Raw genomic sequence first — 27,735 nt, forward strand, 5'->3', positions numbered from 1 at the left:
CAGGAGTTCGAAACCAGCCTGAGCAAGAGCGAGACCCTGCCTCTACTAAAAATAGAAAGAAATTAATTGGCCAACTAAAAATATATAGAAAAAATTAGCTGGGCATAGTGGTGCATGCCTGTAGTCCCAGCTACTCTTGGGAGGCTGAGGCAGGAGAATCCCTTGAGCCCAGGAGTTTGAGGTTGCTGTGAGCTAGGCTGATGCCAGGGCACTCTAGCCTGGGCAACAGAGTGAGACTCTGTCTCAAAAAAAAAAAAGAAAGAAATCTTACATCAGAGGCTCGTGACTAGGGTTACAGGGGAAGATTGGAGGAGCCCTGTGTCTAGAATTGCCCACTGTCCTGGCCCAGAAGGAATTTGGGGGTTCTGGCAACTTGTTCCCATTCCTATCTGATCCAGCTGCATTCTTGGAGACGAACCCTCTTCTTATCCTCCGCTAGTGAAGGGGGGTTATCCTGGGACTGCAGCACTGGGAGCTCAGCACACCCAGTGCCTATGAGAACTTAAGCTCATGTGTTTTCACTGTGGGTCTGTGGGTCTCTGTGTTTTAAGGATGCAGGGGACATGTTGGTTTTGCCTGCAACCCTTCTGATAACAGGACCCATCTCTTCCTTTTGGGGAACTGCTCCCCACCCATCTCAATCCATGTGTTGGGAGGGCTGACCCCACCCATGCAACCCAGGCAAAGGAGGTCACACTGCTTGAGTTGAAGATGGGAACGTGACTCAGTCTGAGCCAGTGAGAGTCTATCTTAGGCCGTTTGCTGGAACCATTCATTCAACCCCCCATGTTAGGTGCCTGTTTTTTTGTTCAGCCGTGAACAAAACAGGACTATTGATGAGAAGGACAAATTCTTGGGTGGTTAAAATGGCAGAATATTAGCTTGGAGATCTGGCAGGTCATTTGCCACCATAAGGAGTAATGAAGCTACCTGAGCATGAAGCTACCACAGAAGAAGCAGAACCAGAAGAGATGGAGACAATTCCAGAGAATTAGGTCATCTGGATCCAGCTATGCCTGAAGCCCACATACCCCTCCCCTTTTCTGTTATGTGGATCAATAAATCCCCTCCCCTTCCTACACTTAGGTCTTTAAGTAGTCAACATTAATTTGTGCTTTTTCCCCTACTTTTTATTTATTTATTTTTGTTTTTATTTTTAAGACACAGTCTCACTCTGTTGCCCAGGCTAGAGTGCTGTGGCGTCAGGCTAGGTCACAGCAACCTCAAACTCCTGGGCTCAAGCGATCCTCCTGCCTCAGCCTCCCAAGAGTAGCTGGCACTACAGGCATGGGCCACCATACCTGGCTAATTTTTTCTACATATTTTTAGTTGTCCAGCTAATTTCTTTCTATTTTTAGTAGAGACAGGTCTCGCTCTTGCTGAGGCTGGTCTCGAACTCCTGAGCTCAAATGATCCTCCCTCCTCTGCCTCTCAGAGTACAGGGATTATAGGTGTGAGCCACCGTGCCTGGCCCCTACTTTTTATTTTGAACTCAGTTTCTTTTTATTTATTTATTTTTTTTATGGTTTTTTGTTTGTTTGTTTGTTTTTTGAGACAGAGTCTCACTTTGTTGCCGGGGCTAGAGTGAGTGCCGTGGCTCAGCCTAGCTCACAGCAACCTTAAACTCCTGGGCTCAAGCGATCCTACTGCCTCAGCCTCCCAAGTAGCTGGGATTACAGGCATGCGCCACCATGCCCGGCTAATTTTTTCTATATATAATAGTTGACCAATTAATTTCTTTCTATTTATAGTAGAGACAGGGTCTCGCTCTTGCTCAGACTGGTCTTTTTTTTTTTTATTTATTTTTTTTATATACTTGTTAATCTGTCTTGTTATAGACTGGTCTTAAACTCCTGACCTCAAGCAATCCTCCTGCCTCGGCCTCCCAGAGTGCTAGGATTACAGGTGTGAGGCACCACGCCTGGCCTTTTTATTTCTTTTTATCTTTTTTTGTTTTAGGAGCTGATCAGCCAGAACTCAGTTTCTTGCTCCAGCCTCTGGGACTGAGGTTTTAGCCCAGGATGGGCCATGACTAGGACCTGTAGCAAGCCAGAAGTGTGTTCCAGGGCTCTACTTGTTCCTAGCCTTTTATCTCCTGAGGCAGCTTGAGGACTGAAGGCCCAGCCCTGGATAAACATCTGTCTGAGACTCTTGAGTCCCATGTACAATTTTAGAAAAAGTAGGCTGGGTGTGGTGGCTCATGCCTATAATTCTAGTACTTTGGGAGGCTGAGGCAGGAGGATTGCTTGAGCCCAGGAGTTCAAGGTTGCAATGAGCTATAATGACACCACTGCACTCTAGAGGGAGAACGTGTCTCAAAAGAGAGAGAGAGAGAGAGAGAGAGAGAGAGAGAGAGAGAGAGAGAGAGAAGAAGAAGAAGAAGAAGAAGAAGAAGAAGAAAAGAAAAAAGAGAAGAAGAAAAGAAAGAAGAAGAGAAGAAGAAGAAGAAGAAGAGAGGAGGGGGAGGGGGAGGAGGGGGAGGGGAGGAGGGGGAGGAGGGAAAAGAAAAGAGAAGAGAAGAGAAGGAAGGGATTAGCCTTAGGGTCCCCCACACAGATCCCTGGGAATGCTTGACTGGACCCAGCCCTGAGTCACAGTTGGCCCAGGAGATATGGAATGTCAGCACCAGATAACTCTGAGATCATCTATGCAAACTCCTCCGTTTACACATGGGGAGACTGAGGCCTGCCTGGGGCATCTCGCTGGCTGTCATCTTTTCCTGACACTTCTGCCCACACAGGTTTGGGGTTGAGGGAGGTGGAGCATTTCCTATCTGTGGGTTCCAGAGTCAGGCCAGGGAAGAAAGGGACTCCCTCCTGCAGTCCCAGGTCTTGGGTTCCTGCCCCACCTCTCCAGCCCCCTGGGGAACTCTAAAAAGGACAGAGGAGCAGGAATGCCCAGCTGAGTGGGTGTATTCATCATAACAATAATTAGGGAGGTGGGAGGTTTTAAGCAGGTTAATTATGCAGGCTAGGTCTCAGCCTAGAAAAACTTCCCTTCCTACTTACTTAGTATCTTTACACAGGGACTCCAAAGATGAGGAAACCGAAGTGCTCGGGACTGCCACGCAGGCAAGCCTGGGGGTGGGCACTGTGCAACAGGAGCCTTCTAGAGAAAGGATCCACTGAAGGGAAGTTGCAGGTTCTAAGGCTGCTGGGACCGGACTGGGCCCGTGGACAGACTGGTCACCAGCCCTGGTGCTGAGCAGTAGGCACTCAGACCCCGGGAGGAGGACAGGGAGAGGTGCCTCTGCTGGGCATGCTGTGTGGGCGCAAGCTGACAGTCTCAGCCAGGCTTTATGGAAATGGTCTAAAGTTCTGGATACAAAGGTGGAAGCATACGGCACACAAAGGGAATATCTGCAGGGAAAGCCCAGATATTATAAACAATGGTGAGGGTCAAATGTACTCCCCTCCAGCATCCTGTGGACCTCCTGGCTCCCGACACCTGGACTATCCACTCAATCAACACATGTACATTGAGTGTCGACCATGCATCAGGCTCTGGGAAGATGCTGGGGATACCCAGGTCAATAAGATATGGTCCTTGCCTTCTAGTCCCCTGGCGCAGCGACTGGACTCCTCACCCAAGACCCAAACATCCCAGTCTGGGCAAGACAGTCTCAGTTTATGCCTGTTGTCTCAATTTCATTATTAATAGTGTCCACTTTCACTCTCAAAAGTGTCCTGGTTTGGATGATAAACTACATGATGACCTTAACCATAGCCAATCTTATAGGCAATGGTGGAGACAGTTTGGAGAAAGTGGGAGTAGCCGCTGTTAAGACTATGATGAAAAGAACTTGGTGCAGGTAGTGGGAACCCAAAAATCGGTCTGCTTAGTACGTGATCAGAGGTCAGACCACCAGACTATAAAGAAGGTGGTCAGAGGATGATACCAAAAAATTTTTATGTCTTTGTTTCTCCCACCACAGGCTTGCTGCCTTCCCCACCCACCCCCTACCTCCATGTTAAAACTGAGCCCAGGAGTTAGAGGCTGCAGTCAGCCTCGGCGACAGAGCGAGACCTTGTCTCTTTTTGTTTTTGAAAGACAGAGTCTCACTCTATGGACCCAGGTAGAGTGCAGTGGCGTCATCATAGCTCACTGCAACCTCAAACTCCTGAGCTCAAGGGATCCTCCCACCTAGGTCTTCCAGAGTGCTAGGATTACAGGTGTGAGCCACCTCGCCTGGCTGAGACCACCTCTCTTAAAAACAAACAAACAGGTGGGGAGTGGTGGCTCACACCTGTAATCCTAGCACTCTGGGAGGCCAAGGCGAGAGGATTGCTCAAGGGCAGGAGTTGGAAACCAGCCTTAGGGAGACCTGTCTCTACTAAAAATAGAAAGAAATTAATTGGCCAACTAAAAATATATAGAAAAAATTAGCCTGGCATGGTGGCACATGCCTGTAGTCCCAGCTACTCAGGAGGCTAAGGCAGGAGGATCACTTGAGCCCAGGAGTGTGAGGTTGCTGTGAGCTAAGCTGATGCCACGCCACTCTAGCCTGGGCAACAGAGTGAGACTCTGTCTCAAAAAACAAACAAATAGGCCGAGCGCGGTGGCTCACGCCTGTAATCCTAGCTCTTGGGAGGCCGAGGCGGGCGGATTGCTCAAGGTCAGGAGTTCAAAACCAGCCTGAGCAAGAGCGAAACCCCGTCTCTACTATAAATAGAAAGAAATTAATTGGCCAACTGATATATATATATAAACAAAAAATTAGCCAGGCATGGTGGCGCATGCCTGTAGTCCCAGCTACTCGGGAGGCTGAGGCAGAAGGATCGCTCGAGCCCAGGAGTTTGAGGTTGCTGTGAGCTAGGCTGACGCCACGGCACTCACTCTAGCCTGGGCAACAAACCGAGACTCTGTCTCAAAAAAAAAAAAAAAAACAAACAGACTTTCTCATCTTTCAAAACTCAGTTTAGAGCAGCCTCTTCCCAGAAGGCCTCCCTGACTGCCTCCATTGAACCCTCAGAACCTTGTTTAAGGCCCTTATTTTGCAGCCATGGACATGAAGTTGCTGTGCACATCTCACTTCGTCCACCAGATTGAAACTTCTCCAGGCAGGGCCTGGGCCTGGGCCTGGTTCATCTCCGACCTTCCTGCAGCACTCAGCTCTTGCAATCTGTGCTTGAAAGACTGAGTGAATCACAGCTGAGTGAATGTTTCACACTTTCTGAAGTGCTTTGATGACCACCATCTCCTCCCAACAGCTAGGTGAGGCTCAAGAGATGGGTATTTTTAACTGACAAAGGAAGCACCTGAGATTCAGTGGGGTGAACATCAAGCGATTTGCTCAAGGTCACAGGAAGACACAAGGTAGAGGTTGCAGGTTTCCAATCCAATTCAGTGTTAGGTTCTTGTATCAGGCTGCCTGCCTGCTTTCCACATACATCCAGTATCCAGGGCTTGTTCTTATCTCCAGCCTTCCCGTGCAAGAGTCATAACTCATCTCCCTCTAGTCCAGCTCAGTCCCTGCACCTACACTACACAGCAGCTAGATGGGTCATTCTGAGAGATGAATCTTATCACTTCTCACCTCCCTTCCTCCTGCTTAAATGCTGACAGCCTTTTCACTGGCTCTCCTCACCACCTGCACTTAGTCAGACTCAGCTCTACATCTTGTTGTCCATATAACCTTGATCTCAGCTTTTTCCACTGCAAAATGAGGATACCAGCCTGGAAATGAGGACCCTGCTAAGGAGGAGCCCGCAGTGGCTCAGGACGAAGTTTGTTGGATCCACTTCTGACAGTTTATCCCCAAGAGCCATCCTCCACCCGCCACCTCAGGTGACCACTTTGCCCTAGGCTGCCCTACACCCCCTCCTCAATAATCCAGACACACCCCAGCCCCACCCACTGGGACGGAAACCACCCGCTGGGTGAGGAGTGCCCTGAGGGCCATGCGAACAATGCAGATTAGAGACTCTGTTCATTTGGTTCATTCCTACAATAGGAAACACAGGGCCGTTGGGGGAGGGGGAGGTCAGCAACGGCAGGTCTCGTGGAGTCTCCACCCAAGGTCACAGCGCCCGCCCGAGGGCAGCGAACAGCAGGGAGTCTCCCCGAAGCCCCGCCCCTCTAGGGGGCCGAAGCTTTTCTCTCCCTGGAGACATAGTACGTTGCCTTTAAGGCGTTTAGGAAAGTCACCACGTCGGTGGACGGGTAAGGAGGCGCGGCGCGTTTTGTCCCTCGCGGGCCTCCGTGGGCCGGGCCGGGCGCGAGGGCGGGGCAGGGGAGCGGCGGCGGGGTCAAAGGCTACAGCGCGCACCACGTGGGCCGGTGACTCCGTCCTTCCCGCAGCGGCCGCGGCGCGCAGGGCACTTGGGTTAGTGGCGCGGCGGGCGGCGCGGACAGCCGAGCTGGACGCCCGCTCCCGCCACCATGGTCATCAAGACGGACGAGTTGCCAGCGGCCGCCCCGGCCGACAACGCCCGGGAGCACGGCTCGCAGGCCGGTGGCAAGGGGCGGCCGGACGCGCCCGGTGAGTGGGGCCGGGGCCAGTGGGCCGGCGGGGGGGTGGCTCGAGCAGGCCGGACGGGCGGGTTCGGGACTCCGCGGGGACCGCCGCCTTCCCTCTGCGCTGGGCCTGTTGCATCTTGCTGGGCCCTCCACCGGGCCATCCCCGCCCTGAAGGTCACCTTCACTGTCGCCCCCGGTCGCGGCCCGGGCTTCGCACGTGGGGTCCCGGGGAGGGCAGCTTCGGCGGGCACACGCGCGCCTTATCGTGGGGACACGTGCGCGCACACGCGGTTTCGGGGTGCGCAGCCGCCGCAGACCGATAGAATCAGCAGCCCCACCCCCTCCGCGCCCGGGCTTGGGGAGCCCTCAGAGCTAGGGTCACTCTGGCACTTGCGGGACATCCTCCCTCAGGGCCGCCCTCAGCGCCAGGATTCCAGGCGCTCCCTATGCGCAGGACTGCAGCCCTGAGTGAGGCTCAGCTAGAGGCTTCCCAGGCTTGGTCTCTGGGAAAAGCACGAGGTGGGGGGTGTGTGTGTCGTGAGGGGGCTTCTCTGGCTCATCCCCGGAGGCAAGGCTATAACCCCACGTCTTCAGAGTGTGATCTCTGCCCTCTTAGGTGTTGGCCCGGTCGGCTAACCTGGAAAGGGAGGGCGATTGTGGTCTGTCGGTGCAGGGGGGCAAAGCCAAGCTCCTTGGCAGGGGGAGGTGTTTGTGCCAGAACTTGATCATTAACCTGCCTTATTGCGAAAAGTGGGTCAGACCAGAGTTGCTGTTTTAAGGCAAAGGTCGGCAATGTGGAGTGGAGCTCCCAGCTCTCCCCCATGGGGGCTGAGTGGTGTGGCCTTGGGAGTGGCTGCAGCTTGTGTTGGGTGGGGCCTACTTCACTCCATTTCTCTCAGGCCCTCTGTTCTCTCTGTGCCCACCACCTCTATCATGTCTCAGACTCCAGTCTTGGAGCTGGAAGCCCCTTCCCAGACCCTCAGTTGTCATCTCCCCAATGCATCCTCAGACCTGGTGGCTCTACTTTGGGCCTCTCTTCCCTGGGTGGCAGTGGCAGTGCAATGCAGAACTACTCCTATCTGCCACTCCCCCCAACTCTCCTCAGTGGGGATTTGTCATCCTAGCCATCATCATCATCTCCTTTCCCAGCTGAGCTGGGAGTCGGGATGGGGACTGCCCCCATCACAGCAGTTACCCTGGGGTGAGGGACAGGTTCTGTGGCAGCTTTGCTCATTGTCTAGACAAGGCCAAGGTTTGGGCAGAACAACAAATGCCGATAGCCCCAAGCTGTCAGGCTTGTCCTGCTGTGGGTCTGAATCAGTGGGGCAAGCGAGATAAGAGGAGGTTGGGGCAGGCAACCTTCTCTCTCGCCAAGAGACCAGAAGAGTTGAAGCACTTGCCCAAGGTCACACAGTGATTTTGTTGTTAAGGGAAGTATTTGGATTTCCAGCTCATGGCCAGGAAGCCAAGGCTACCCTGGCATGGCGCAAAGGAAGCGGGGGCAGGCACATTGGTTTGGATTATATGCTGAGAGCGCCAGGGTTAATGTAAGGAGAGGAGTTTCTGCTGGAGGATTTCTGTGAGGGCATCAGTGAAGCCCCTTTCTAGTTATGTGTTGAGGGGCTCTGTTCGGGGTGAGCTGGGTCAGGGAAAGGGCACACCTGTTCATTTGGGGGAAACTGGGAGCGTACTAGTGGGTAGAACATTGATTCTTATGTCCCCAGGAAGCCAGTATAGATATAGGACTTATATTACAGCCAGCCAGATTGTTAGAAGAAGGAGGTAGCCTTAATGAAGGCCCCCAGCAGGCTCCCACCTGAGCATCAGAAGCGAGGCCCCTGACCTGAGCCCCCCAGATCTTGAAGGCTCTCCAGTCCCCTTAAGGAAGAAGTGATTGAGGCTTTTGGGGATGGGGGCAAGGGTCAGTTACCTCTTGGGACTAAAGCAGCTTTTAGGGGTTAAGAGAACGGGCAGGTTTTTCAAGTTCACAGTGGCATGTCAAGTTCCTTTTGCCTAGGGGAGGGCTGCCTGGAGTTGAGGCCCACAGGGGGAGGAGAAGGGGCTGGCAGACTGGGGAGGAGTTTAGGGGCTTACTGGAACTCCCCAACAAGATCCTAAAGCTCCTCTCTTGGGTAGGATTCTGGGCAGAGCAGCTTTAGGAACTCAGGATCCTCAGACCCTGAAGACCTGCTTCTGGCCTGGGTAGGACAGGAATGAGGCAAACAAACTGCCCATCTCCTCAGGGTCTTCAGTAGACTGCCTCCCTGCCCCCTCCTCCTGTCCTTGAAGCCCTGGGTTCCTGGGATGGGGTGGTGTCTTTTGGGGCCTTACTTCCTGCTGGAGCCTCACCTGCTGAGGCCTTGGCTGAGGTGTGGCCTGGCCCTGGCACAGTCTCCTGAGTGAGACCATGCTAGACTGGGGAGGCACACAGAGGCCACCTGGGGTGGCCTAAGTTTTCTTTCTAACTCCTGTGTGCTGCCTGTGGCACCCCTGTGCTCCCAGGCCAGGACAAGGGTGCATTTTATCTCTTTAATCTGTCCAGTTGAAACTTGGGTGGTTGTGTGAGCGCTGGAGAGCTTGCATGTGTGCAGAGTGCTGTTTGGGCAACCCTTGCCCGTTCTGCAGAGCACCTCCTTCTTTTTCCTTTTCCCCAAAGCCCAGGTCCTCAGAGGTGCCCTCAGAGATATGGCAGGAGAGGTGCTGGCCCAGGGAGGCTCAGGGCATCCTGTGACTGGAGGTAGAGTCCTGAGGCCTAGTGGAGGAAGGAGGTGCTGCTTACCTGGTGGGCAGCCTGGCCCAACGGGTCCCACGGGTGGGGGCAGCACTCCAAGGCATCTGACACACCAGGTTTTTTTCTTCACTTGATCGTAGCCAAAAGGCTGAGAAGTTGTACACCTGGCTTTGCTGCCTGCTGCCTCTACGACCTGAGGCAGCTTGCCTACTAGCCTTCTGGAGCCTCGGTTTCCTCAAGTGAGATGGGATGGTCCAGCCGATGTAGGGGCCTGCTGTGGGCTGGGCCTGGAGGTAGCACTGGCTCTGTGGTTACCAGGACAGTGGGGCTGCCAACATTTCCCTGGGGTCATCACCAGGCTGCCCTGCCCCACCTCTGTCTCCAGAGGGTTCAGGTGTGAGTGGCGAGGGGCTCTGCCTGGGCCTGGCCCTTCTTATCTGGTCACTGTGTGAGCCCCAGAATGCTTCCTGAGGGCCCTGGAGAGGCTGAGGGTCTGCTCAGTGCCAGACACTCAGGGCTGCCTGTGTCCTTAGACCTGGAGGGGAGGGGACCTGGAGTGAAAGCCTGGCTCCCGCCCCCACCCTGGTTAGTATGGATGCCGGAGCAGTCCCGACTGGGCCCTGGCAACAAGTCAGAGGCCCTGGGAAGGCGCCCTGGCGTGGCTGGGCATGTTCTTCTCCCCAGCCGAGTGGCCTTCAGCTTCTTGCTGCCAGTTCTGTTCTCCCTGGGGAGAGACTTGGTTTTCTTCTGGCAGTGCAAGGGCTGCTGGGAAGGGAAGCCAGAGCCTGCCAGCTTCTTGGTGGAGCTTGGAGGCCTGGGGCACGGGAGCAGTTGTCCTCTGGGAAACTGGGGGCCCAACCCCCTCCCATCAGAACCAGTGACTCTCAGGGAGGGGATAGCTGCCAGGTCACCTGCAGGGGGCAGCAGGAGCCAGAGGCCCCAGCCAGCCACTTGACCCAGGAGGCAGGCAGGGTGCTCAGTGTTAGGGACTGGTAGACAGGGGCGGCCACCTCATGGCCTGGGCCCGGGTCTGCGCCAGCTGTTGCCGGCAGCTGGCTGAAGCAGTCCTGCCCACCCCCTCTGGGGTTGGAGCTGAAGAGAGGACCCCCTTGTTGCGCCCCTCACCTGCCAGTCAGTCTCCTAGGCCCTCAATCTTGAGGGGTCCAGGTACCCCAAATGATGGGTTCTCCTGCCTGCCTAGCAGCTTTGCCAACAGTGACCCCCTTTCTGTGGGGTATAAGGAGGTGGGCCAGAGTGCTGATAGCAGCTTCTCCTGGGGTCCTGGAGCCACCGGGGCCTCCTGGCCCACAGCCGTCCTTCCGGCCGACCTTGAGCAGGATTCGAGGCAGGGGGAGTGTGCCCTTCCCGAGGCTGCCCCGGCAGGCCTGGCCCCACTGAAACCCGAAGCCAGCCGGAGCTCCAGTCCTCAGCCGACCAGCTGCATTAGGGCAAGGGTAGCGGCGGAGGCCGGAATGAGGGACACAGGCGGTGCTGGGCCTGAACCTGAGAGCTGGCTGCCTTGCTGCCATGGCAGTGCCGAGACCCCAGAGCCAAGGAGAGGGCAGCCGCCGACAGCACCAGGTGGGCAGTGGGGGCTGCGTGAACCAGCTGGCCAGCCTCTTGCTGGGGAGGTCACTTGGCCTTCACCCAGTGGTGTGGAGACCTTTGGGGTTCCTTGGAGGAGGGAGAAGGAACAGGACCGCTGTCTTGGGGAGAGGTAGCGCTGGGGAACAAGCCACATTCCTTTGAAATGTGATCAGGGAATAGGTGCCCCGGGACTGGTAGGCTCCCTGCTGGGGAAGGCAGATTGGGAGCTGTGGCTACCTTACCTTGTCTTCCCTCCCTCCACGTCCTCCCCATGCCAGAGGAGCACAGGCTTCCTTTCTAGGTCCAGGTCTCTGACTCCCCACTGCTGAGATCTCAGAGCTCAAAACTTGCTCCCTATTGGGTGGCGCCCTTCCTGCTTCTCCTCTCATTTCAGGGTCTGCCAGCCAGCAAAGCCTTTCTCAGGGGCCGGTCGGGGAAGTTTTGCCTCCTGTCTGCTATTCTTCTTGCTGCTTTTTGAAAGCTGACCATCCGCTGCCTCTCCCATCTCTGCTCTGTCACTAGAATCAGGCACTTTGCACTTTGGGGCGGGGCTGCTCACTTGCTAGGGATTGAGGGTGACCTGCCAGGCTCTCTTGGTCTGGAGAAGGAGAGGTGCTCCTGCCTCCTGTGGCTTTTGGGGAGTTTCACTGCAGGTTTGGAGAGAGTGTGGTGGGGGTGGAAGGGTGATAACAGATACAGTTATTGAAGGTACATAGGGACGAGGATTGAGGGCAGCGCAGTGGCATGGGGGTGTCGGCTGCAGGAGGGAAGGGAATCGGGTCCATTCTGACTTGGTGACTTTGGGCCAAGCTCTGAACCTTTCTGGGCCTCAGGCACCCTTATTTGGGGTGGGGGGAGGGGTATACCTGAGCTCCTGGAGATCCTATTTATCGCTAGGTTGTGGGGAGACAAGGAGCAGGGAGTGGCTTCTCTCCCTGTCCCCTGGCAGGCCTGGCCTTTTTTTTCCCCCCACCTCCCCTCACAAGTCTGAGTTTCCAGCATGACCATCCCCCAGATGGTACACATCTCACTCGTTATGTATGTATATACCCGCCCCCCCGCCCCTTTTTTTTTGAGACAGGGTCTTGGTTTGTTTATTGCCTGGGCTAGAGTGCAGTGATGTTTCGATAACTCAACTGCAACCTCAAACTCCTGGGCTCAAGTGATCTCCTCCCTCAGCCTCCCAGGTAGCTGGGAGTATAGACACGCCACCACATATGGCTAAGTTTTCTATTTTTTGTAGAGATGGGGTCTCCTATGTTGCTCAGACTGGTGTGGCGTTCTTTTTGTACTGTGCCAATTCCTTCCCTAAGGCCCCTGTCCACATTTCCGGTGGGTCTGGATAGAGACCACACAGTCCTGGGGAAATGCACCCTCTCCCCACTCCTGACAGCAGTAAGGAAGGGGAGGTGGGGTCTGGATGGGCTGGGCAGAGCTGTCCTCTCTGGAAGGGGACCCAAGATCCTTCTCAGTGCTGGGGCAGTTGAGCTCCAGCCAAGCCAGGCAGTCTGGCTTATGGGCAGATCATGGAGGCCAAATGGGCAGACCCCTTTTGCCAAATGGGCATCCAGGCAGGCCTGTGTTTTGCTAAAGGGTTCTGAGAAGAGGCCCTTGGCTCTCTAGGGTGGTTGTGGGGGGTGCAGGGGACATGGGGGGGCGCGTAGCTTTCCTTTGCTCCCCCAGAGCCAAGGTAGAAGTGGAAGGTTTGTCACCTGCCTCCCCCCAGCATGTGAGTTGGGTGCTGTTCACAAATACTGGACTTAGCTACAGGTTTACAGTAATTAATTCATTAATTTGATCCCTTTGGTTGAGCCTGGGCAAGACGGAAGGTGGAAAGAGCTGTGGGTCTGGACAGCCACCCCAGATGCAGCAGAACACCTGCTTGTGGGGGGGGGACTGTGGCTCTGGAAATGAGAGGGGGGTGATTCTGCCATCAGGGTCATTTGGGCAGGCTTTTGAGAAGAGGGTTTATTGCAGATAGGCCTTGAAGAGTGAATGGGGTAAGTGGGGTGTCGGCATGAACAAAAGCACAGGTGAGAGGGAGGATGTGATGTGGGCTGGTTCTCAGGCTTCCAGTGGTTTTGTGTAGCCAGACCTCGGCAGGAGCTGGGGTTGACTTTAGGTTGGTGCCTGAGTCCTAAGAAGCTTGATGTTGTGAACAGCGGGCTTATGAGAAGGGTTCCAAGTGGCACTCTTGAAACAGCAGAAAGGCCTGTACCAGGGCTGTGGCTGCAGAGGCAGGGTCCCATGGGTCAGTTGGGAAATTTAGGTTGGGTAACTAGGTAGTAGGAGGGGGGTCCTCACAGAGCAGGGGCCAGTTTGTGGAGGAAGATAAACTCCATGCCCAAAAGATGGGTCTTTGGTGGTGCCTAAAGGGCAGCCACATGTTGACGCCTGGGAGATGGCTGTCTCCTTGGTCTGAAAAGCTTGCTGCAGGCCTGGATTGGCCATGTGAGCTGAGAGAGGAGGGTATTGGAAGCCCTAGGTGTGGGGAGAGGCTGGGTCCCCTAGCACACCTGCAGCTCAGACCACAGCTCAGGGCCAGTGGAAGAGGCTGGAGCTGGACAGGGAGGGACAGGGTGTCTCTTTGGTCAGGGAGGAGGAGGAGGAAGTGAGTGGGGAATAGGGTGCTGCTGAGAAGCCAGATACATTAGGGCTGGAGAAGACCCCTGGGCTGTGCCCTCAGCTTGGCATTGGTGGTCCTGGGGAGAGTGGTCTGGGAGCATGCTCAGGTGATGCAATGCCAGGCTGTGGTGAGCTGAGGAGCAGTGAGTGGAAGGGAGGGCACAGGATGTGGAAGGGAGAAGACAGTCCCCTCGCAGGTGGCCTGCAGGTACCCACCCTGGCCTGCAGGTACTAAGGGTGGGATAGGACCCTGGTATCTTGGTTGGGACCAGGGCTTGGGAGGGCTGCAGTCATTCTACTGGGCACTGAACAACTAGGCCCACCTGACTCAGCTTCTTTTTTGCCGCCCCTAGAGCCACCATCAGTCATGCTCTTGAATGGGGACTGCCCAGAGAGCCTGAAGCAGGAGGAGCGGGCAGCTGAGCCACCTCGGGAAAATGGGCTGGATGAGGCTGAGCCCGGAGATGAGACCACTGGACAGGAAGTCATTGTCATTCAGGACACGGGCTTTTCTGTGAAGATCCTGGCCCCTGGGATCGAGCCCTTCTCACTGCAGGTAAGATGGAGGAAGGGGTACTAGGGCCCAGGGCCTCAGCCTGCTAGGGAGCATGAGGCCAAAAAGCCGAGCCTTGCCTCTACGGATCCTGACTGCGTGTAGGCAGAAAACTAAGGGTCGTGTGCCTTGCCCAAGGTCACTCAGCTATTGTGACAGACGTGGGAATCAAGTCAAGGTTCAGGTCATTGCCCGTGGCTACAGGACAGTTACCAGCTGGGACTGCCGGCTCTGTTTGGGGAGAGGAGTATTTGTGTCTGGGCAGTGTTGGGGTCCCAGGATTCCTTAGCCTCTTGCTCTGTGCCCTCAGGCAAGTCAGCTCTCTGGGCTGCGTTATTATCTGCCAGAGGGGAGGGTGGCATTGGGTGGTCTCCAAGGGCAGAGCCAACCTAGAAGCATTGCAAGCTGGTAACTCCTTGGGACCAGGCAAGGCCCTTTAATGCCCTCTGTGTTCACAGAAGCACCCCTTCTAGACAGCAAAAGCCATTTGCCCTCTAGGGCAAGGCAGGAGGTGAGGTTGCCATTTTGTCCCCCAGTTTTTCCATCCGCTGCTGCTCTGCTTGGGAATTGCTTTTGGTCTGCGGGAACAGTTAGCGGGGCCAGGCTCTGTCCTGCGCACACATGCGGATGCAGGTGGCCGTGGTGTGTGGACAGGGCCTGGAATTTAAAAGCCAGGAAGTGGGAAACCGAGTATTTGGGGCATTTATTCTCAGGACCCAGGTACTTTGGGCTGGGGACAGGGTATATGTCCTTGCTCCCCACCATGTGACCTCTTACCAGGGTGATTGGACCTTCTCCCTGGCAGGTGTCCCCCCAGGAGATGGTGCAGGAGATCCACCAGGTGCTCATGGACCGTGAAGACACGTGTCACCGTACCTGCTTCTCGCTTCATCTGGATGGCAACATGCTGGACCACTTCTCAGAGCTTCGCAGCGTTGAGGGGCTGCAGGAAGGCTCAGTGCTCCGAGTGGTGGAAGGTTGGTCCAGAAGTGGGGTGGCCAGGGGAGAGCCCTTGAGGCAGTGCCAGCCAGCACCCCACCACCACTGCTGGGCTCTCTGTCACAAATGAGCACGTGGAGGTGGGATCGGAGCATAGGGCTGCTTCTTGGACCATCACACTTGCAGCTTCCAACTTCACGGCCCACAGGTTAAAGGACAGAGTTGAGATTCTAAAAAAAAAAATCAGGCAATATCAGGCCAGGGCTTGAGATCAGCCCGTCAAATTCTATAAAAATAAATGGTAAGTCTTGTAAGGAAACTAAAAAGTTTTAAGCTGGGCAAGGTGGCTCACACCTGTAATCCCAGCACTTTGGAGGCTGAAGCAGGAGGATCGTTTAAAGCCAGGACTTTGAGTCTAGCCTGGACAACATAGTGAGACCTCATCTCTATGAAGAGAAGAAAAAAATTAGCTGGGCATGGTGGCCGAGACAGGAGGATCACTTGCCCAGGAGTTTGAGGTTGCAGTGAGCTGTGAACGGGCCATTTTACTTAGCCCAGGCAACAGAGTGAGACCCTGACGCGAAAGATAAAAAAAGTTCACGGCCCTTCAGTGTGGAAGTCAGGCCTGATGCAGAGCTGTCAACTGGTGTGTTGAAACTGCTTTAGTCATAAAACAAAAGAGATTTTTTTTTTGAGACAGAGTCTCTGTTGCCCAGGCTAGAGTGAGTGCTGTGGCATCAGCCTAGCTCACAGCAACCTCACACTCCTGAGCTCAAGGGATCCTCCTATCTCAGCTTCCTAAGTAGCTGGGACTACAGGCACGTGCCACCATGCCAGGCTAATTTTTTTTTTCTATTTTTAGTCAGCTGGTTTAATTTTTTCTATTTTTAGTAGAGACGGGGTCTCACTCTTGCATAGGCTGGTCTCGAACTCCTGACCTCAGGCGCTCCTCCTCCCTTGGCCTCCCAGAGTGCTAGGATTACAAGCGTGAGCGACTGCGCCTGGCCCAAAAGTGACTATTGACTCCAGTTTCCTGGGGAGAAGCCACTCAGGTTCCCAATGCCTGTCTGCTTGTTAAGAGCGACTGTGGAAAAGGTCTGTAGCTCAGTGATGTCCATAGTTGATAACAGAACCTCTTCCCGCCTCCTAAAGAGCCGCCATTAAAATCCCAGGAAGCACATCTGGGGGTCAGTGTTGAAGTTGAAGGTCCTGGGAAGTTCTCAGGCCCCTACTGAGTGAGAGCTGCCTGGGAAAGCAGGGCTGAGGTGGAGGTGACCCAGCAGCTCTGAAGGCCCTGCCCACTGAGACACTAGTGCACGAAAAGCGGGCAGCCTTGGGGGCTCCCCAAGGGTTGCGTGTACTTCAGGAGGCATTTGGCAGAAGGTTTTGTGTGAATAAGGATCTGGGCTTACCAGCTGGCAGGGGTGTAGGGGTGTGCGTGTGTTTTAAAATCAGAACTCCAGCTTGTATGTCCATAGTGGAATTTGAAAATGGAAGCCTAAAGTTGGAAATTAAGACCACCCATGCTAGCACCCCTGTAGACGATTTTCTGTGCTAGGCAGGTTGTTCCAGGGTGAAGGGCCCTGGTCACAGCCTCCCCTTCCCGACAGAGCCATACACGGTGCGTGAGGCCCGCATCCACGTGCGCCACGTCCGAGACCTGCTCAAGAGCCTGGACCCATCTGATGCCTTCAATGGAGTTGACTGCAACTCCTTGTCCTTCCTGAGTGTCTTCACTGATGGTGACCTGGGAGGTATGGGAGGAATTGGGGCTGGGGGTTGGGCAGAGGGGCCGGGAGCAAGGAGGCCAGGGGCTGAGGGGGATTGGGGCCAGGCCTTCCTCCTGGAGTGACCTGAGGTGCCCAGACTGGGGCCATGATGAGGTTGGGAGGTGGTTGGCCCTATTGGCCCTGTGCTGACCACCAGCCTCGGGTCCCTCAGACAGCGGGAAGCGGAAGAAGGGCTTGGAGATGGACCCCATTGACTGCACACCACCCGAGTACATCCTGCCAGGGAGCCGGGAGCGGCCGTTGTGTCCCCTGCAGCCCCAGAACCGTGACTGGAAGGTGGGCCTCCTGGGGGGGAGTGAGTTAGAGGGTCCCTGGTGGATGGAGGCCACACACCAGGAGGCCTGGCCCACTCATGCCTGGCCGTTCCTGCAGCCCCTGCAGTGCCTGAAAGTGCTGACCATGAGTGGCTGGAACCCGCCCCCGGGCAACCGCAAGATGCATGGGGACCTCATGTACCTGTTTGTGATCACAGCCGAGGACCGGCAAGTCAGCATCACCGCGTCCACACGGGGCTTTTACCTGAACCAGTGAGTCCCTGCCAGCCCGCCATGGGCCCTAATGTGCCCAGCCGTTCCGGGTCTGTGGGCGGACACCTGGGGTACCCCACTGAGTGACCACCCTCTCTCTGCAGGTCCACGGCCTATCACTTCAACCCAAAACCCGCCAGCCCCCGCTTCCTCAGCCATTCCTTAGTGGAGCTGCTCAACCAGATCAGCCCGACCTTCAAAAAAAACTTCGCTGTGCTGCAGAAGAAAAGGTAGAGCCTTTGCCTTGTATCACGTCGCAGGGGCTGTGGTATGAACTGGCTGGCCTGAACTCCAGCACTTCCGCCCAGAGAAACTGCCCCCATCCTCCAGTGCCCAGGTCCCCCTGTAGGGCGCTGTCAGCCAGCGCTGGAGACAGCAGCCAGGAGAGGCCCGTTCGCTTCCGTCTCACTCTTCAGGGCAGCGTCTCGGGGCGGGCGGATGCCAGAGCAGGTGGGGGCCTCAGGGAAGGGGCCCGCAGCAGGGCTCTGAGCTCGGTGGGCTGCCCCATCTCCCCCTCCCCTGCCTGCCACAGGGTCCAGCGCCACCCGTTCGAGAGGATCGCCACCCCGTTCCAGGTGTACAGCTGGACGGCCCCGCAGGCGGAGCACGCCATGGACTGTGTGCGCGCAGAGGATGCCTACACCTCGAGGCTGGGCTACGAGGAGCACATTCCTGGACAGGTGACTGCGGCCTGGCGCACCCTCGCTGGGCGTCCCTCCCCTCCTGGACGCCCCGCTGGGTCTGTGCGCTCCCCTGGAGGCTCCACACTTGTCTGTTCATTTGGGAGTCTCGGGCTGGCCACGGGGAGGTGGAAGAAGGGACTTCGCAGAGCCAGTCTTGGGGCACGGGCTGAGCCTGCATCTCCCTCCCTCGTCCCTCTGCAGACTCGGGACTGGAACGAGGAGCTGCAGACGACCAGGGAATTGCCCCGAAAGAACCTGCCTGAGCGGCTGCTTCGAGAAAGAGCCATATTCAAGGTGCCTGCAGCCCCTACCTTTTTTCTGGCTTTGTGACTTTGAGTCCACGGGAGGAGGGAGCTCTGTTTCCCTCTGGGCTGAATGGCAAGGATCACCCGGCTTCCTCTCCTCTCTGCCATGGGGCCTTGGCCTGGGTACACACTCTGACCCTTCTAGGGCAGCAGCTCATCTGTATGGCACTTTCAACTTGCTGGGGTGTAAATGTTATTGGTACCGTTACTGGGATAGAGAAATGAGGAAAATAGTTGCTGAAGAAAAACCTCCTGTAATCTTACCGCCCAGAGGTGGTGATGGTGAAAGAGCGAGCTAATTTCTTGGGTACTAACTTTGCCAGGGGCATTGCCAAGTGCTTTATAGGCATTAGTTCCTATAATCTTTTGGACACCTTGTAAAGGTCAGTACTTTTTTTTACAAGTGACTTTGTAAAGGTTACTATTTTATAGACGAGTAGGCTGGGTCTGTGAGGTTACCTGTCCAAGTGCACCGGCACATAACCCGGTGGACCCTGCTCCAGCCCTCCCACCGTGTTACTCACTGAGATCTGCTGTCTCAGTATAAGTGTTACAATGGTTTTCTTGCCCTTCTCTAAATGTGGGGAAACTGAGGCTAGGGGTCCCTGGGCTCCCAAGGCAGGCCTGGTTTCCTCCACCACCTAAGTGAGCTTAGCCAGGGTGGACACACCTTGAGGCTCTTGTGGATGGGGCCTCTCACTCTCCCAACCTTGGCCCCTCCCAGGTGCACAGTGACTTCACAGCGGCTGCCACTCGGGGCGCCATGGCAGTCATCGATGGCAACGTGATGGCCATCAACCCCAGCGAGGAGACCAAGATGCAGATGTTCATCTGGAACAACATCTTCTTCAGCCTGGGCTTTGATGTCCGCGACCACTACAAGGACTTTGGTGGGGATGTGGCGGCCTATGTAGCGCCCACCAATGACCTGAACGGCGTGCGCACGTATAACGCGGTGGACGTGGAGGGGCTGTACACACTGGGCACGGTGGTGGTAGATTACCGCGGCTACAGGGTCACGGCCCAGTCCATCATCCCGGGCATCCTGGAGCGGGACCAGGAGCAGAGCGTCATCTACGGGTCCATCGACTTTGGCAAGACGGTGGTGTCGCACCCCCGCTACCTGGAGCTGCTAGAGCGCACTAGCCGGCCCCTCAAGATCCTGCGGCACCGGGTGCTCAACGACCGCGACGAGGAGGTGGAGCTCTGCTCCTCAGTGGAGTGCAAGGGCATCATCGGCAATGACGGGCGCCACTACATCCTTGACCTGCTGCGCACCTTTCCCCCGGACCTCAACTTCTTGCCCGTGCCTGGGGAGGAGCTGCCCGAGGAGTGCACCCGCGCCGGCTTCCCCCGCGCCCACCGGCACAAGCTGTGCTGCCTGCGCCAGGAGCTGGTGGATGCCTTCGTGGAGCACAGGTGAGGAGCAGCCCTGCGAGGCTGAGGCTGCATGCCAGGAGGCGTTGGCACCCTCCGTTGTTTGGGGGCCGGATCCTTGAAGGGAGAAGCTCTGGAAGGTGAGGAAGGGCTGGTTCTGGCCACACTCATTGGCCTCCCTGACCTAGTCTGCCGGACTCCCCAGTGCAGAGATGATGGGTACAGCGGGGACTCGGCTGAAGTGCTGCTGCGTCTGAAGGAGTGTTTGGACATCTGCCGGGGTGGCTGTGAATGTCACGTGGGTGGAGTATGAGGCAGGAACGGTGCTTAGGTGTCAAACATCCCAAGCTGTGACTAACTCTTTCTCAAGGTGTCTGTTGAGAGCCCTGGCTTGGCTGGTGAGCCACTTCTCACCCGAGACACCCCAGTGTCTTCATGTCCAGGGAGATTTGGTTTTTGCTGTGACCTGCTGCTGTCATGTGCGTGCATGCATTGACACTTGCACACTGGGCAGGATGTGTCCTTGTGCCTGTAGTGTGTCCAGCCCCGACATTCCTCAGCCTCCCCCCCATAGGCCAGGAACCTGGGGCCTGGCTTCGGGCCCTGTAGCCAGCAGGAAGCTGCGGGCAGCAGAGCTTCCAGACAGCCCTTTCTCATGTTCTGCTCTGTCTTGTCTGCCTCGATCCAGGTACCTTCTCTTCATGAAGCTAGCCGCCCTGCAGCTGATGCAGCAGAAAGCCGGCAAGCTGGAGAACCCCACCTCCCTGGAAAATGGTGGGCCTCCCTCCTCGGAGTCCAAGCCTGAAGACCCCCCGGGCCCCGAGGCGGAAAGGGAGGAGGAGGGGAGCACCGCTAGTGGCCTGGCCAAGGTGAAGGAGCTGGCGGAGACCATCGCAGCGGACGACAGCACAGGTGGGGAGAGCCCCTGGCAGCTGGCCCTCGCCCATGTCCTCAGGGAGCTGGGAGTGGTGAGGTTCGGGGCAGCCCAGCCCCACTGCTGCAGAGGCTGGGGGTCCGCCTTTCATCGGGCTGTGTCTCCGCAGCAGACCCTCGGAGCCGGGAGGTGATCCGCAATGCGTGCAAGGCGGTCGGCTCCATCAGCAGCACGGCCTTCGACATCCGCTTCAACCCTGACATCTTCTCGCCAGGCAAGTGCGGGGGCTGGGCGGCAGGAGCCCAGCAGGGTGGGCAGAGCTGTGCAGGGGGTCTTGGGGCCCTTGGTGCTGGTGGGCCTGTGTGTCCCGGGTGCTGCCCCCGCCAGCCCAGCGGCTTCTGCCTTGCCTGCCCGCCTCCCTCCTGCCTGGCACAAGCCTCTCCCCTCCCTCTTCCAGGGGTTCGTTTCCCAGAGTCCTGCCAGGACGAAGTTCGGGACCAGAAGCAGCTGCTGAAAGACGCGGCTGCCTTCTTGCTCTCCTGCCAGATCCCTGGCTTGGTGAGGACGTGTCCCCGAGGGTGGTGGTGTGGGCCTGGTGCCTCATGTGCCCCCAACTGGAGCTTGTGGTCCTTCACGGAAGTGGCCGCCTTAGCTTTTCCTGGCCTGGAAGTAGTCAGGCAGGGTGAATGGTCATCCCATGTCATAGGTGGCAGCCTGACCCTGAGAGGTCAGGGGAGTCCTCAGGCGCAGGCTCTGCCCTGCTGGCAGCTGGGTCCGTCCTGATCCCTGTGTGGCCCGAGGGCTGGGGGAGCTGGCATGCTCAGGTGGTGGACTTGTCTCAGACTGCTGCGCCTCCAAGCCTCTGGATGTGTGGGGGCAGAGTAGTGGCCCCTAAGTGTCACCCTGCTTTTGCCCTGGTAGTCAGAGAGGAGTGTATGCCACCTGTTGGGCTTGGCCACCTGTGCGGCCCCTGGCCTGGCGTCCCTGAGTGGGTCAGTTCTCCAGCGCTGGAGGTGCAGGGCAGGCTCTTGTGTCCCTGCTGCTGCCTTCCAGGAAGCTGGGCTCTGAGTCCTTCCCTCAGGGCCCCAGGACAGCGTGTGCTCCCCGGGGAAGACCCAGGGGGGTGGAGGCTGAGGTGCCAGGCCAGGGCCCTGACCTGTCTCAGCCCACAGGTGAAGGACTGCACAGAGCATGCGGTGCTGCCCATGGACGGGGCCACGCTGGCTGAGGTGATGCGCCAGCGTGGCATCAACATGCGCTACTTGGGCAAGGTGCTGGACCTCGTGCTCCGGAGCCCAGCCCGGGACCAGCTAGACCACATCTACGTGAGTGCCCCGGGTGGGCCGTGGGACTGGTGGGGCCAGGAAGGAGGCCTGGGGCCTGACCACGGTTCCCTTTTGAATCTTTCCAGAAAATAGGCATCGGAGAACTCATCACCCGCTCTGCCAAGCACATCTTCAAGACGTACTTACAGGTACCGCCCCTCCCCTTCCAGTTGGCCAGGGCCTCCCTGGGTGGTGTCAGGCATCAGGGAGGAGCTCCCGTTGGGGCGAGGGCCCCTGTGACTTTTGTCAAAACCTCCCTCGCAGGGGGTTGAGCTCTCAGGGCTCTCAGCCGCCATCAGCCACTTCCTGAACTGCTTCCTGAGCTCCTACCCCAACCCCGTGGCCCACCTGCCTGCCGACGAGCTGGTCTCCAAGAAGAGGAACAAGAGGAGGAAAAACCGGCCCCCAGGGGCTGCGGATAACACAGCCTGGGCTGTGATGACCCCCCAGGAGCTTTGGAAGAACATCTGCCAGGAGGCCAAGAACTACTACGACTTCAGCCTTGAGTGGTGCGTGCATGGCCGGGGCAGGGAGGTGTGGGACCCCTGGGCTCAGACAACATCCAGGCCTGTAGTCAGTCCTAGGGCCGTGGGCCAGAAGGGTCCTAGCCCCAACCCAGGGCTCTGCCCCGGTGTCTGACACCACCCAGGGAGTGGTTGTGGAGGTGGGAGGCCCTGGGGCTGGTGGAGAAGCAGCTGCCGGGGCAGGGTGGTAGGGGTGGGGCCAGGCAGGGCTGCTCAGGCCCTCTTGCCCCCCCAGCGAGAGCGTGGACCAGGCCGTGGAGACCTACGGCCTACAGAAGATAACACTGCTGCGCGAGATCTCGCTGAAAACCGGCATCCAGGTGGGCACGGCTCAAGGGCCAGAGGGCGGGGGGAGGCGGCTTTCTCCACGTGGCCGTTTCCGTGCACGGTGGTGGGTCAGGAGGTGCTGGCTGTCTGAGCTGGGGCTGAGGCTGCCGTGGGTGTCGCACTCGCTGCAGATCCTGCTGAAGGAGTACAGCTTCGACAGCCGCCACAAGCCCGCGTTCACCGAGGAGGACGTGCTCAACATCTTCCCCGTGGTCAAGCACGTCAACCCCAAGGCCTCAGACGCCTTCCATTTCTTCCAGAGTGGGCAGGCCAAAGTCCAGCAGGGTACGCGGCTGGGTGGGGCTGAGCGGAGGTGCGGGGCTTCCCTCATCCCTGGCCCTGACCTTGCCACCCTTGGGGGTGCCCTGCAGGCTTCCTGAAGGAGGGCTGTGAGCTCATCAACGAGGCCCTGAACCTGTTTAACAACGTGTACGGAGCCATGCACGTGGAGATCTGCGCCTGCCTGCGCCTGCTGGCCCGTCTCCACTACATCATGGGCGACTACACCGAGGTGGGTCTTGAGCATGCGCTGGGCTGTGTCCTCGCTGGCCGTGGGGCCTGGCCTGGTGTTGGGCACGGTGAGCCAGGGGTCTGGGGCTGCGCTGTCACCTGCTGTGGTAGCAGGAAGTGGGAGTCCAGGCCTGCAGGACTGCAGCCCCGTCAAAGGGGTTAGGTGGTTGCCCACCTCACCTTGGGGACCACGTGGAGGAGCCGGCGGGGCTCAGGGAGGCCCTGGGGTTGCTGCTGTGTTTGTGTCTCTTGGCTTCCCCAGCCCCACCCCTCCACAGCGCGTCCTTGGGAGCCTTCTCCCCCCCCCCCCCCCCCCGCCCCAGCACGGGGGTGGGGGACCCGCAACGGCAGAGGTGCGGCAGGGCTCCCCCACGGGGTGCTGGCACAGGCACATTCCAGGGCACAGTGCCCTGCACCTGCAAGCACCCCGTGGAAGCCACAGTCACCTGTGAGCACGTGTGGCCCTGTGGTGCTCAGGCTGCCTCGCCTCACTGGGGCTCGGAGAGGCCATTTTGGGGGTCGGCATGCTTCAGCCTCCCCACGTCCCCATCCATCAAGGGGACTGCTTTTTTCCTTTGTTTTTGTATTTTTTAAGTTAGTATTTCATTCTTAGTAGTTTTAGATTTGCATAGATTTTGTTGGGGGAAAAGGGCTCAAAACAACAGCCTTGTAGAAGGCCTCGGGATGTGTGCGCTTCACGGCACAACAGCAGCTGTGGCCCTCCCGCTGCCCTCGTGTGAAGCACAGACAAGAAATGCAGCCGAGGTGACGGGCAGGCGAGAGAGCTGCACTGTGGGGCCACTTGCCCCCCGGGGGCCGGCAGCTCTGGGCGTGGGGCAACGCCCGCCCTGGATCAACAGCCCCCCTCCCCGTAGGCCCTGAGCAACCAGCAGAAGGCCGTGCTGATGAGCGAGCGGGTGATGGGCATCGAGCACCCCAACACCATCCAGGAATACGTGAGTGCCGTGCGGGGGGCGTGCGGTGCCCTTGGTGTCCGTACCCGCCACGCCCGGCCCTGACCCGCCACGCCCGCCCGCAGATGCACCTGGCCCTGTACTGCTTCGCCAGCAGCCAGCTGTCCACGGCGCTGAGCCTGCTGTACCGCGCCCGCTACCTCATGCTGCTGGTGTTTGGGGAAGACCACCCTGAGATGGCTCTGCTGGACGTGAGTGCCAGGGAGGGGGCAACGGGGACCAGCCTGTGTCCTGGGGACTGGGAGCTGACCAGGCTCTCCCCACGGCCCCCAGAACAACATCGGGCTGGTGCTGCATGGCGTGATGGAGTACGACCTCTCGCTGCGCTTCCTGGAGAACGCACTGGCCGTCAGCACCAAGTACCATGGGCCCAAGGCCCTGAAGGTGGCCCTCAGGTGAGGGAGGCTGCATGAACCGCACCGGGGCCAGGGGGCGCATGGAGCACTTGGGGTGGGGCAGGGGAGGGACCCAGTGTTCTGTCTTCATCAGATTTTTTTTGAGAAAGTATCTTTCAGCTTTCCCCTCTTCTGAGCCCCGGACTTGATATTCCCCTTGGGTTGATTCCAGGGAGGGATGTAGGGGATCCCCCCGCCCCGAGTCAGCCCCCACGACCTAGCCCACTCATGTCCCTCCCTCGCCCTGCCTGCTGTGCCTCCTGGCAGCCACCACCTTGTTGCCCGGGTCTACGAGAGCAAAGCTGAGTTCCGGTCGGCCCTGCAGCACGAGAAGGAAGGCTACACCATCTATAAGTCCCAGGTGCGCTGCGGCAGTGGCTGGGGGCTGGGCCTGGGCCTGGGCCGTGGGCAGCCTGATCCCTTCCTGCCTCTCCCGTAGCTGGGCGAGGACCACGAGAAGACCAAGGAGAGCTCCGAGTACCTCAAGTGCCTGACCCAGCAGGCCGTGGCCCTGCAGCGCACCATGAATGAGATCTACCGCAATGGCTCCAGCGCCAACATCCCTCCCCTCAAAGTACGTTCCCGGGCGGGGGGGGGGGGGGGGGGCGCCCCAGCCTAGGGCAGCTGAGCCTCGCTCACCGAGGCCCTACTGCCCTCAGTTCACAGCGCCCAGCATGGCCAGCGTCCTGGAACAGCTCAATGTCATCAACGGCATCCTCTTCATTCCTCTCAGGTAAGGCCCCGGTGCCCCCCACCCCACCCAGAAGTGAGCCCCTAGCTTTCTATTATCTGAGATGTGTCACCCACTCATACATGGATACGGCTCAAAATTGAGCACAGAGCCAGCGATGAGAAGTTCCTTGTGAATGAATCCTCCCAGAAATACTCTGCGTGACTGAACTCACAGAGCTTTTTTCCCTAACAGTCTATCTTGGTGATCTTTCATATCAGTGCCTAAAAAGTGGCTCCATCCTTCCTCTGGCTGCCAGGCGTGCCCTGGGAGCAGGCCCTGAGGACCACGTGGGGCTCTGCAGGCAGCACCCTCTGTCCCCTTCCCCTCCCCCCTGCAGGGTGTGGGAAGGGGCTGGGCTCTGTGTGTGGGGAGGGTGGAGCCGGGCCTCAGGCCGTGTCCGGCGCAGGGTTCTTACTTTCTCAGCATTTAGGGGCCTTGTTCCACACAAATCTCTTAGAGGCTGATCTTTTTCCCAAGTGCAAGTGTAACCAAAGCTGGTCGGGTGTCAGAGGGCCCAGGCCCGGTCTGACCCACCTTCATCCCACCCTTCTACTCAGCCAAAAAGACCTGGAGAATCTGAAAGCTGAGGTGGCACGGCGGCACCAGCTCCAGGAGGCCAGCAGAAACAGGGATAGGGCTGAGGAGCCCATGGCCACGGAGCCGGAGCCAGCGGGGGACCCAGAGGATGGGGGCTCCCAGCCCCAGGCTGCCAAGGACCCTTCTTCCCCGGGCTTGCAGGGATAGGGAGAGACAGACGGACAATCGGCGGCCCCGTCACCAGTGATGCGGATTCCAGGAGAAGGGGGCATGCCTGCAGATCGGAAGAGGAAGCGAGTCCCTCTTCTTCCATGTTCCACCCCACCCCCCACCCCCAGCATCTTCCTGGGACCCCAGCCTGGCCTGCCTGCCCCCAAAAAGATGTTTTTGCACTGGTTCACTGAATATACGATGCAGAGGCCTAAGTGAAGACCCGTGAATGGAGTGTGTGGGCATCAGTTCCCAGCTGGGGGACAGGTGTCCCCCGGTCCCCGTCCTCCGGCAGGTGTGTGCGAGTGTGTCCGTGCCGTGCGTGTCTCGGTCTGTCCTCCCCAACTTGTACATAGCCCCGAGTCGGTTGTGAGTGGATGATGTGCAGCTGAGACTTCTCAGGTCATTTGTATGTTTGACATTATGGCTGCTGCTTTTGCTGCCACTACCCCCAGGCCCAACCTGGCTGAAAGTCTAGGTGTTAAGCCAAAAAAGACAGGGGGCTTTCCTGTATCCTGGGATGGGGAGCCAGAGCTCTGTGGCAGGGCTGGAGAGTTGGGGTGCACTTTAGTTTTGTGGCTGTAGCTCCAGGGTGAGGGTGAGGGGTTGGCAGTGGCAGTCGCTGGGCACCCCCGTGCACCCACCCTTGCCTGTCTGCCCTTGGGTCCAGCAGGAGGCGCTGCCACAGGCTCTGACAGGCCTCCCTACTCCTGCACCCCTCGGGATAACCTTGGGGCTAGTCTGAATGTATCCTTCTCCCCATTTTAACCTGAGCTGCCTAACGCACAGTGGGGTGGGGTGGGTGCGGGTTGGGGGGCCAGGCTGAATCATGGATCCTGGGGGAGGGCCAGGTACAGGAGTGATTGTCACCTCTTTGTGGAGCCCGGCTCCCTCCCTGGTCCTGGCCCCAGCCCCTTAAGCACCTTCTGTGGAGAGTAGCTCTGGGGGTAGCAGGCGGTTCCCAGCGGCCCGCTCCCTCTCCCCGCCTGCCTGTGCCGCTTCTCTGGCTTCTCTGTGCCTGCTGTAAGAGCCCTGGGGAGGAGGTCACACCTGTGAGCTGAGGGAGCTGTGTCTGGTGGCCCCGACCTGGGTCTGTCCAGACACCTTGTTTCAAAGGGAGTGGGCGTGAGCTAGCAAGCATCCCCACAGCTGATCAAGAACTTTTTCTTGTTTTTAAACCATCACGTCTTCATTTCACATTGGAATAAAGTGAGTTTTTGAAACCTGCTGTCCCAGCCTCACCTGGGTGTTCTGTAACCTGGTCTCATTTGACTGCAAGGGCTGTTGTCAGAAACGTTCCTGGGTGATGAATATGTGTAAATTAGGTTGAATTCAAGATTATGCTTATAATGTCACTTAAGTGGGTGGAGTCACAAGCACTCAGCTGCCAGTCACTAGGCTCATGGGCCTGTGACAGAGGTGAACCTCGCCTGTCTTGGTGACAGGAGAGAAAAGGCTGGGTGGGGAGGGGTACTAGGCAGCTGACCTGCCAGGTCACTGAGCACCCAACTGTTGGCACCTCAGGTGAAGTGTCCCTTCGCTTGGGGTAGGAGGGTTGGGCACCAGAAGGTGTGCAGTGCTGGGGGGATGGAGGAGTAGCTGAAATTGGTCATCCTAGTGGCTTTATCGTAAAGCTGGATGGAAGGAAGGGGAGCCCACCTAGGTGGACCTGAGTGGCGCTGTGACATGAAGGGCGCTTTCTCAGGAGAGGGGAGTTTAAGTCTCACAGCTGGCGGCTGCTGCCCAGCCA

The 27,735-nt window shown here is 57.7% G+C and overlaps 1 protein-coding gene across 4 annotated transcripts; it reads left to right on the forward strand.

Annotated features, from left to right (window-relative positions):
- Positions 1-6,256: 6,256 nt before the first annotated feature.
- CLUH (CLUH binding protein of NUMT mRNA) lies at positions 6,257-27,213 on the forward strand. Of its 4 annotated transcripts, none has more exons than XM_012740794.3 (26): positions 6,257-6,481; positions 13,756-13,958; positions 14,761-14,932; positions 16,505-16,648; positions 16,821-16,960; positions 17,057-17,211; positions 17,316-17,441; positions 17,744-17,891; positions 18,096-18,188; positions 18,924-19,618; positions 20,265-20,488; positions 20,620-20,724; positions 20,908-21,008; positions 21,623-21,775; positions 21,862-21,924; positions 22,040-22,284; positions 22,535-22,619; positions 22,758-22,911; positions 22,998-23,137; positions 24,012-24,092; positions 24,176-24,301; positions 24,384-24,505; positions 24,773-24,866; positions 24,945-25,079; positions 25,165-25,238; positions 25,796-27,213. In XM_012740794.3, exons 1-26 carry the CDS (start codon positions 6,382-6,384, stop codon positions 25,980-25,982), a joined length of 4,065 nt encoding a protein of 1,354 aa, XP_012596248.1. In that variant the 5' UTR covers positions 6,257-6,381; the 3' UTR covers positions 25,983-27,213. The 4 variants fall into 4 exon arrangements, with proteins under 4 accessions (XP_012596248.1, XP_012596250.1, XP_012596251.1 ...); XM_012740796.3 differs by having other exon boundaries at positions 20,623-20,724; XM_012740797.3 differs by having other exon boundaries at positions 16,836-16,960.
- The last annotated feature ends 522 nt before the right edge of the window (positions 27,214-27,735 follow it).

Source organism: Microcebus murinus, chromosome 18 (genome assembly GCF_040939455.1).
Source record: "Microcebus murinus isolate Inina chromosome 18, M.murinus_Inina_mat1.0, whole genome shotgun sequence".
Taxonomy (NCBI): domain Eukaryota; kingdom Metazoa; phylum Chordata; class Mammalia; order Primates; family Cheirogaleidae; genus Microcebus; species Microcebus murinus.

Excerpts from the sequence above, each read along its gene's own strand:
- CLUH (XM_012740794.3), top strand. The coding sequence starts at position 6,382 with ATGGTCATCAAGACGGACGAGTTGCCAGCGGCCGCCCCGGCCGACAAC. Across the intron at positions 17,892-18,095 it reads AGGAGCACATTCCTGGACAG|ACTCGGGACTGGAACGAGGA; the intron begins GTGACTGCGGCC and ends GTCCCTCTGCAG. Across the intron at positions 21,925-22,039 it reads TCTTCAAGACGTACTTACAG|GGGGTTGAGCTCTCAGGGCT; the intron begins GTACCGCCCCTC and ends CCTCCCTCGCAG.